The sequence below is a fragment of the Natrix helvetica genome (genome assembly GCF_964273705.1).
Source record: "Natrix helvetica genome assembly, chromosome: 2".
NCBI lineage: Eukaryota > Metazoa > Chordata > Lepidosauria > Squamata > Natricidae > Natrix > Natrix helvetica.
Window position 1 is genome coordinate 19,983,767 of NC_138552.1, and position 10,660 is coordinate 19,994,426.

Genomic DNA, 10,660 nt, shown 5'->3' on the forward strand with positions numbered 1-10,660 from the left:
CAGATGCTTACCTTTTTCTTCTATGGAGAGTTTGATTTTGTACGTGGGATAACCCAAACTGAGAGGAAGGTTTTTTTTGTTTTTATTTATTTGTTTGTTTACCTGTTTACTTTTTTTACAGACCATTTACTGGACAGATGGAACATTACCCTGGGTCAGGGACAAAGGTCTGGCATGTTATGGGAGATGGAAAACATTGATGCTAATGTTCAAAGGGTATACAAGATAACATTCCCCCCCACAAATAATAGCTTTTAAAATACGAACCAACAAAGGTAGAGTTATTGGTTGGTTGTTACAGGCCTAAGTTGGATTTGTTTGTTTTCAATGCTATGTTTGTTTAGAGGAAAGTTACCTTGAATGCAGCAATCTTCTACATTCCTTTTCTACCTGCATTATCCAAAACTAACCTTACCCTTGTTGGTGAAGAATATAGATAAAACCAAATCTAAACATATTTTAAAAATATTTCCCTGATTATAAATGTGATTTATAATTCAGTTAATTTAAACTGTCATGTGTCTTTTCCAACAATGCAAGTTACTTTCCTGAAATACTTTTCTATATTTTTGTAAAGCAACTTCATAATAAAATAAATGCCAATGTAACTGAACATAGCAAGTTTGATAATAAGATAATAATTTGTGGCTTTAAAAATAAGAGAAAATGAAACCATACCTTTACATTCAGTAAAAGGACCTCCCTAACAATATGGATGGGAAATGGTTTAATTTCCTCTTAAGTGTATCTAGAGGCATCTAGACCAGTGTTTTTCAAACATGCTTGTCCATACTGGCTGAGGAATTCTGTGAGGTGAAGTCCACATATCTAAAAGTTGCCGAGGTTGAAAAACATTAATCTAAAGGAAGCCATGATTTTTCATCAGAAGGATGAAATGTGGTGTCATGACACAATGTCCGTTCTTTATGCATTTGGATGTACTGCCCTTTAGTTTTTTTACCACAAGCAAAGATTTTAAATTAATATGCATCCATTAGAGGTTTAGCCAATTGTTTCTAAAAAAGTAATACATTTATGTGGGATGATATTTTTTTAAATGCTATGAGAAAACCTGCTTTGGTAACCAAATCAGTGGTTTGTTGATCAAAGCAATCAGGTAGCTATATAGTTGCACCTTTCTGATTCATTTTTTTCTCTTATTTCCATAGGATTTTAAAATGATTCTGCAGCAGGCACTCCAAATTCAACCAGTTAATGGAGATAACATCACATTATAAAGAAGTTAAAATTAGAGGGCGGGGGAAGGAAGTCTGCAAATGTTTTTCAGCACCACAGAAGTAGTTCCCAAATGGCCTGGATGTTGGGTTAATTCTTACTCACTTGTAGAGCTGTGTCCTTTAATTAGAATAAAAAATGGTTTTGTGTGCGTTCTCTTTTAAATAAACATGGATTTAATTGAAGCCGATGGGTGGTTCAGACACATTTTTCAAACACTTGTTAACTATAGCATGATCTGAAATGGTACTATTACCATTACTACTGAAATGGTGCTCTGTTACAGAGAAGAAGATAGCAGACAGAATGTATGACCTCTTATCTCATACTTTTGATTGGCTGGCAAAAAAAAGTTCCTTCGATTTGCTATTCTACTGGTGTCCCCCAGAGCTACACCAGGAAAACAGGGTGCAAGGACTGAGCAAGATAGCTTTGGAAAACAGCTCTTTCCTGCTTGCCTGCCCAGAATGGTGAAGAGAAGAGTTCCAGTCCCAGAGCTGCCATGCATATTTTCCCTGACAATGTCCTTCCTCCAGCCTGATGGAATGGGTTCAAAACAGTACAATTTGATGGTTCCTCCATTATAGTCTGTAGAGATTCTCAGTCATCCAAGTCACGCTTGTCCCAAAGGTGCTTTTTCAGGTGGCAACTGCACTTTCTTGTTTTTTCTTTGAAGATATTGTGCTTCTCATCCAAGAAGCTCTGACTGGATGGTGGGGAATGGAAAGATTTATATTCCTTGCAGATGGTGTGGAATGGAAGGATTTATATTCCTTGCATACAGCTAGTCAACATGGAATATAAATCCCTCCATTCCCCACCATCCAGCCAAAGCTGAAGAAGCTTCTTGGATGAGAAGTGAAATGTCTTCAAAGAAAAAAACAAGAAAATCCAGTTGCCTCCAGAAAAAGCACCTTTGGGTCCTCCATTACAGATTCTCCCGCCCTTTGGTTTTTGAGATTGTCTAAAAGGACAAGGCCCATTTCATGCACTAAATAAACCTAGATGGGATTTTTCAGTGGGGAACATTACATTAGGATTTAAGTATTTTTGCAAATAAATGATCAGCACATTTACGATGTACACTTTTATGAGAGGACACTTAATGACAAATGATACGAACATTTGACATGAGCAATGCCATTATTTTTTCTAATATCAAGCTTGCTAAATCAGAAGAAAATCCCCTGCAGTCTAGAAACATAGTCTATTTACAGACACCATGTGTGATTGATATATGAATTGACCAGTGGTGAAATTCATTTTTTTTTTTACTACCGGTTCTCTGGGCGTGGTTTGGTGGGCATGGTAGGGGAAGGATACTGCAAAATTCTCACCCCACTCGGGGGACAGCCAGAGGTGGTGTTTGCCGGTTCTATGAACTACTCAAAATTTCCACTACTCGTTCTCCAGAATTTCATCCTTGGAATAGACTTAATGAAGCCATTTTTATGGGTGGTATGACTTCATTTTTTATACTGCTTTGTAAGTGGGGTGATATAGAGCTTCCATATAAATAATTCTTTTTAATTATTTCAATTTTTTTGACACTTTCTAACTCAGATTCTTATTTCCTAACTTTTATTTTATTCCATATCTTCATTGTCAAACCCATTCCATGGGGCAAACGGATATTTCTATGCCAAAATGAATTTCCTCCTATGCATAGCCAATTTGGTCTAGCAGTTAATGCATCAAGCTAGAAACAAGGAGAATGTGCGTTCTTCTGCTGCCTTAGGCATGAGAGCTGGCTGGGTGACTGGGCCAACCACTCTCTCAGCCCAATTTACCTCACAGGATTGTTGCTGTGGGGAAAATAGGAGGAGGAAAATGTATTAATATGTTTGCTGCCTTGAGTAATTTATAAAAATAAATAAGGTAGGATTTTTTAAAAATCAAAAATTTAAAATAAGTAATACATTGATCTTCCTGCAAAAGCAAATTGTATGGCATGAACAATATGGAATAATAAAAGAGAATGAAAAAAGGGTACCAAACAATATCCTGGAACAATATCCTGGAACAATAAAAGTTCATTACAGATTTGTTTGTGGTTTGAGTTAGGGGATTTCAGATTCCAAATGTTTTTGAATGAGCATGTCTAGAAGTCCCAGCCACCATAAGCAGTGAGTGTGATGCTCACAATTGCATATTAACATCTGAAAAGCCATATACTCCCTATAGCAGGGGTGTCGAACTCGCGTCATCCCGGTGGTGTCATGTGACGTATCATGACTTTCCCTCCCTTCGCTAAACAGGGCATGGGCGTGGCCAGAACGTGACACAAGCTTGACAGCCCTGCTCTATAGGGTCATATAACTTACAAGTCGTAAAAGTCTAGGACAGAGTTTGTCAACCATAGCAATTTAAAATGTATGGACTCAACTCCAGGAGTGGGATCCTACCGGTTTAACAACCAGTTCACTGAGCACGCATGCACAGTTTGGAGATCACTTACCTTCCGGATTGCTGTGTGGGAAAGAAAACAGCTGAGGCACGGCAACCCACTCTGCTGCGCAATTCAGCTGAGAAGATAAAGGTAGGTAAAGTGCGTGGGCGGGTGGGCCCACTTGATCGTGGGAGCAAACAGGTTCGCTCCCAGCTGATAGTTGGAGCTACTGGTTCAAACTGGTGAACCAATCCAAACTGGTAGAATCCACCCCTGCTCAACTCCCAAAATTCCAAAACCAACATGCTGGCACAGGAATTCTGGGAGTTGGCAACCACATGTTTTAAGGCTGCTAAGTCTAACGAGCACTGTTCTAGGTAATGATACTGAAAGTTCATCACTTGGATGAAGTGACATTTCCTCGTGTTTGCATATTGATGTGTTATGTGTGGTATGTACCGTGAATTTTTTTAATAATCATTTTCAGTAAGCATATGTATGATGTTAAGTTTCTGCTCATTTTACATATTTCAGGCTAACCACTTCACCTTAAACTAAGAGCTACTTCTAGACAGCCACAACTATTACAGCCCTTCATCAGCGTTGAAACCTCAACATCCTTCTTCATCTATCTTATCACCATCAAGATGTGAAAAGTATGAGCCGATCTAGCAACGGCATCTTCCAACTCTTCTCTCCTCTTATGAAAGGCAAATCAATTAGAATTTCATGTGGGACCACCCAGGTCTTTAAAATCAGATCGCTTTTATTCTGAAGGGGCAGATATAGTGAGAGTTATCACAGCCCAGAAGCACTGGAGGGAAAAATATTTTAAAAATACAAATAAAAATATTAAAATAGAGAATGGCACAGGGTTTTATCATCATCTGGATTATACAGTGGGACCTTGGGTGCCGACCGTAATCCGTTCCAGGGCTTCAGTCGGCACCCAATTTGTTCGTGACCAGAAGCAAGACTGACAGCACTTGCGTGTGCACAAAAAAAAAAAATGGCACAGAAGGGGAAATCGCCATGGCAGGGAAAATCATCGCGGCTGCATTTATTCAGCACCCGAGGATGTGTTCATGACCGGAATGCAACATTTAGCATGTTTTTCGGTCGGCACCCGAATTGCTCGTGGTCTGAGTTGTTGGCGAACCAAGGTCCCACTGTATACTGCTTCCTTCCATCTTCATTCTTCACAACCTGTATGATTTTACAAAGCTTATTTTCTTGCTGCAGCAAGTCCAATAAAGGCATTTCCCAACCAAATAACTTTTATTTTGGAACGCACAATATCACAATGCCAGGTAAAATGTCTTTCTTATAGGGGCATTATGTACAAAGTTAAACTTACCCAAGTGTGCCATGTTTTAGGCTCCTCCCTGTGTTACTGATCACCTTTCTAGCCCTTGTTTAAATCTACTATTTCAGTGCAATTATCTAATTATTGTGTGCATAAACTGACCGGTGCCTTTGCACAAAAACAGACATTTTGCAGCTAAAGATCTACCTAACTGTATCAGCCACGTTTTGAATTTCATCAAGATTTTATCCTCAGAAAATGGTCTTTGGAGAGGGTAGGTTTTTTTTAAAAAAATCTTGTAATAAGAAAAAACATGGGACTTAAAATACATATATTAAATCTTTGGGAGGCTTAACACACGTACTTTTGTGGGAAGGCGAAGCAAAATTCCTGCCAATTCATTATGTCAATGGGACCTAGGATATACCTAGATAAAATCCTTAAGGACTGAAAAAATTAAGAAATAAATATGTAGTTCCTACATATTAGTAGTAGTTCATCATAGAGACTAGACGCTAATCTGAGTTTTCTTGTGCCTCCACTTACTTCTGATGTCATATACCTGACTGAATCCTGCTTTAAAGGTTGGTCATGAGTTAGGAACAGCAACATGGACTTTGTGCTTCCCCATCAACTGTTAGCATCTGAAAATTAAATCTAGAAGGTCTGCTGGTTACCAGGCTACAAACCTTCTCTCCGAAATGAATATCAAATTAGTTTATATTAATATCTGGAGAGCAGCGTAGTGTTTGCAGCCAGGCCCAAAAGCAATGGAGTAATAAAAATGGCAAGGTTACAGCTGCTTTCTCTTCGCAGAACAAGCAGTTCCAATTTTTTAAAAAAAATAATAAGTGGGTGCTAATGCCATTCTTTTTTTGATCTCTAACTTTTGAGGAGCCTCATATGAGATAAATCTCATTATTTTGAGAAGTTAAAACAAGGGTATGGTGAAGGGGAGTATATCTACCCTGGCTTGCTCCGAGTAGCCTCATGAACATGAACATCCATGGCAGGAGCAGGGAGGAGTGCGGATGTGTTTTAAAAAGTTGTTATGACATCACAATTAAACCCCTGCATCTTTTTAAAATATGTGGCATGATAGACATATTGAAAGGATTAGGACAGGGGTTGGCAACCTTAAACACTCAAAAAGCCACAAAGGTCCTAACTGGAAGCCACCTGTTCAATTCTGGAGCCGACCAGAAATCCAGTTCCTCTACCATAGAGTCTCCTCCTACCGCGGTGTCCTTTTTCCTCTGCTGACCAAGTCTGGTTCCCACACCATAGAGTCTCCTCCTAGCGCGGTGTCCTTTTTCCTCTACCTGTCCTAATCGAAAGCCCTACCAATTGTGGCGCCGACCAGCGACAGGGAGCTGCAGCAGAGGAATGAAAGAGCCACATGTGGCTCCAGAGCCGTGGGTTGCCAACCCCTGGATTAGAGTTTCGATTGCATCTGCTGTCTCAATTTGTTGATCAACCCTCTTCCTTGAAGACACTCCTGCGGACATGACTTCTCTGAATGAGTGATGGAAAAGGGGCATGGATTGAGAATGTATAGCTGAAGGGGAAAGGAGAAAAAAAAAAGGAAGCATAAAGACAAAAATAAGCTAAATTCAGAGACAGTGAAATCAAGTTTGCTGATTTAAAATAATCAGCTACTTTGATGTACTTGGACTGGCAGTTAGCACTTAAAGAAAATTTTCTGAGCAGATCGTGAAAAAAAAACCCTACAAAAATCTGGTTCAGATGAAAAATGTGGGCCCCATACACTGATTTGTTTTAGTTAACGTTTCCAGCCCTGTGGTTCTTCGGATTAAGTAATTGTAAACAGTATTACAAACCACAGGTAAATGGGTGTCACAAGCCCACATGTGCTGCATAAGCAATCTCAAATCTGTAGCAAGAGAATTAGAGATTGGGTAAATAAGTCCTGCAGGTTTTTTTTTTTTTTTTTTGGTCCTTATTAAAATTGTTACATTACTGTATTTGTATGAGGATAAAGCTACATCTTGCAGGTAGTTTTTCTTTCTTTATTATGAAGTTCCTAAAGCCTTCATTGAGCTTTATGAAGCTTGTGGAGCTCCTAAAACAACTGTTAAGCTTTGAAGCTAAAGTTCTGAAAGACTATGAGAAGGACATATTTTATTACCCGGCCCATCTATGATTGCTTTCCTCCTGGGGAAAAAAGAGGACCTTGTACTTATTTCTGGCCAAGCAAGCATATATAGATAGACCTCAACTTTACCTCAGCCTCAACTCACTGTTCAATTAGCAGCTGTTCAAAGTTACAGCAGCACTGAAAAAGGTGACTTACAACTGGCCCTCACACTTACGACCATTGCAGCATTCCTATGATCACGTCAGGGGTAGGATTCAGCCGGTTCGGATAGGTTCAGGCGAACCGGTAGCTCTGACTATCAGTTGAGAGCGAATCAGTTCACTCTGATGATCAGGTGGGCCCGCCTGCCCACCCCTGTACTATCTATATCCCCTTTTCTGAAGCTCAACAGATAGGCGTGGCAGAGTGGATTGCAGTGCCTCAGCTGTTTTACTCATCGGGGTTGCAGTAGAAGGTAAGTCTTCAAACGCACTGCGCATATGCTCAGCAAACCGGTTGTTACACTGGCTGAATCCCACCACTGGATCACGTGATCATAATTTGGGCACCTGACAACTGGCATGTCTTTATGATGGTGGCAGTGTCCCAGAATCATGTGATTACCGTATGGAATCTTCTAGCCGGCTTCCGACAAGCAAAGTCGAGGGGGAAAGCTGGATTTGCTCCCTGGCCACGTGAGTCCTTTAACAATGGTAACGATCTGCTTAACAACCATGGCAAAAAAAAGTCTGTAAAATTGACACAACTCACTTAACAACTGCTTTACTTAACCGCAGAAATTCTTATCCCAATTATGGTCATAGGTCAAGGATTACCTGTATAATGTTGGAAAGAAGTGATCCTTTATTTCTTTATTAAATCTATATGTCTCCCGTTCTATTGTCAAGTGACCCTGGGAGGCTTATGGCATAGTAAAACAAGAATATAAAACAGCAAAAAATTTAAAATATTAAAAACAGTAAGCTTTCAAATTTAAAACATTGAAAGTTAGCCCCAAAAAACCTAGATAAAAACGGATTTTAAAAACTTCTGTGAGAAACTGTTTTCTCTCTGAAACCCTGCCCCTTATTTGATTGCTCTCAAGATCAGTCATTATTTGACTGGCAGGAAAGATTACAAAACAGCCTGAAGAAGGAGAAAAAAGCCATCATTTCGGTCTTTCAAGACTTCCTCACAAAGTTCTGGTGTATAGACGATAAGCCAAGCTGGTAGCAATGTTTAGCTTCTTCAGTTCCACTTCTTGGATGAGAAGTGAAATGTTTTCAAGGAGAAAGCCAAGAAAGCGCTGTTACCTTTTGGAAAGGCATCTTTGGTGCAACCGTGACCTGGATGATTGAGAATCTCCATAGACATTACTTAATGCTTTCCAATAAAGAAGATTGTATGAATGTGTTGTCCAAGTGTTCAGCTGAATCAGGGGTGAAATCAACTTACCTTCGCTACCGGTTTGCAAATGTGAGCGCGCGTCAGTGGTGGGTTGCCAATTTTTTTACTACCAGTTCGGGGGGGGCGCATGCACAGAAGCGTACGGGCAGATGGGCGGAGCCTTCCACCACCGCTACTACTGGTTTGGCTGATCTGGGCCAAACCGGGAACAACCCACCTCTGCCGCATGCGCCACCTCCACACATGCACAGGACCTTCTGCACATGCACAGAGCGTAAAAAACAGGGTGTGATGGCGTCTGGGCGGAGCCTTCCATTGCTACTGCTACCGGTTCGCCAGAAGCAGATAGAACCAGCTGAACTGCACCACTGAGCTGAATGCACTAAAGGACATTCAAGATACAGTGGGTACTAGATCTGAAATTATTTTTGACTTTCCCACTTTTAGGGAAGGAGAGATAATCTCCCATTGATTTGAACATAAGTACAGCTGTATTACTTGACTTGAATACAGCAAATTTTCCTTCAAATTTCCAACTAAATCAATGCAGAGAGAAAGAGAATTGGGCCACTCCCTCCTTCATGAGCCCTACATACATTGTACTTCTGGGCTGCCTGTCCCATATGTGAGTTGATATGGTAGAAGCTGCTCCTTCCTTCACTCTAAACACATAGCAAACATTTGCAAATGCATGTTCAAGATTAATGGAAAGAACCTGAGATTTAAAAACAAACGAACCATTGGGGGTGGGGGAGACCAAAACTTTCAAAAGTGAGGGATTTGTATGAATCTACTGGGTCCAAATGCTTGCTTAGTTAACTAGACTGTCGACTTTGAACTGAACCTGGCCGCAGCCATCTTTCTGTTCCTTAGTTGCCACAGAGAAGGGAAAGCAGGGGGAAGGAGGTTGGAATGCAATGCTAGACACAACAAAGAGCTTTCTCTTGAGAACCAAGGTCATTTCTACTGGCAATAGATAAGGTTGGGGAAGGAGTGCCTGAAGAGCCCGCCAATTAACCCAATTGGCCAACGTAACCTGTGATACTTGGGGATGGGGTTATTTCCTAGTTTAATTAAACTGAAGGATTTCGATTTGGTTTTCCATTGAAGCTTGCCAATATGATGTACTCATTAAAGAAGACCTCTGAGAAGGAGCCAAGTCTCAGAGTTCTGATTTGCTTGAGTTTGTTAGTCGGAGACTTGATATAGACCAGTGATGGCGAACCTTTTTTGGCTCGCGTGCCATAAGTGGGGGGAGCGCAGGGGGGTCGTGTGCGTGTGTGCCGCACCCATAATGCAATGCGTGACACCCCCCCCAGTGTGCATGCGCACACAAAAGGCGCTTCCCCCCCCATTTTTACATGCTTTTTTCGCCCTACCCAGGCTCCAGAGGCTTTATAGGAGCCTGGGGAGGCCAAAAGAGCCCCCCCGCCCCCCCGGAGGCCCCCCGGAGGCTTCAGGGATCGTCCAGAGGCTTCCCTGAAGCCTTCGGAACGCTTAAAACGACCCTCTGTGCAAACCAGAAATCACTTCCGGTTTGCTCGGAGGGTCGTTTTGAGCGCTCCAAAGGCTTCAGGGACCGTCCGGAGGCTTCCCTCACACCTTCGGAGCGCTCAAAATGACCCTCCGTGCAAACCGGAAGTGACTTCCGGTTTGCTCGGAGGGTCGTTTTGAGCGCTCCGAAGGCTTCAGGGAAGCCTCCAGATGGTCCCTGAAGCCTCCGGGGGAGCAGGCGAGGCTCTTTTTGCCCTCCCCAGGCTCCTATAAAGCCTCTGGAGCCTGGGGAGGACGAAAAATTGCTTTTAAAAATGGTGAACTCAGTTGGCCAGCGCGCGCATGCACACTGGCCAGCTAGCAGGGCAGCGCCTCGCGTGCCCTGACAAATGGCTCCGCGTGCCACCTGTGGCACGCGTGCCATAGGTTCGCCATCACTGATATAGACTTTGGATGAAATAGGTCTTTTTCCCCCCTAAACATTGCTGATATTTAACAACCATAGGAGGGAGTTTGTAACCAAACTTTGCCACTTTCTTCATGGATGAGATAGAAAAACCTCAAAATTAAATAAGAGGGAGGAGGAAGAGAGAGAGAAAAGGAGGGAGGGAGAGAAAGAGAGAAGATGGGAAAAAGAAGTTAATAGATTTGCTTAACTGATAGTTGTAAACCTTAGTTCCATCTCAATGAGAGGTTCAAGATGGAAAACTTCAATCAAGAGAAGTTGAAT

General features: G+C 41.6%; 1 protein-coding gene across 2 annotated transcripts in view; it reads left to right on the forward strand.

Moving 5' to 3' along the window:
• The window catches only part of SPEF2 (sperm flagellar 2), a gene marked incomplete at its 3' end in the record, with an annotated part of 113,731 nt that extends 112,330 nt beyond the window's left edge, over positions 1 to 1,401 (forward strand). Inside the window, exons 37-38 of one of the 2 annotated variants that reach the window (XM_081942873.1) lie at positions 122 to 216; positions 1,170 to 1,401. In XM_081942873.1, the coding sequence (XP_081798999.1) occupies positions 122 to 216; positions 1,170 to 1,182 (108 nt within the window). The remainder of the gene's footprint in view (positions 1 to 121; positions 217 to 1,169) is intronic. The other variant, XM_081942874.1, reaches the window with a different exon arrangement.
• Between the last annotated feature and the right edge of the window lie 9,259 nt (positions 1,402 to 10,660).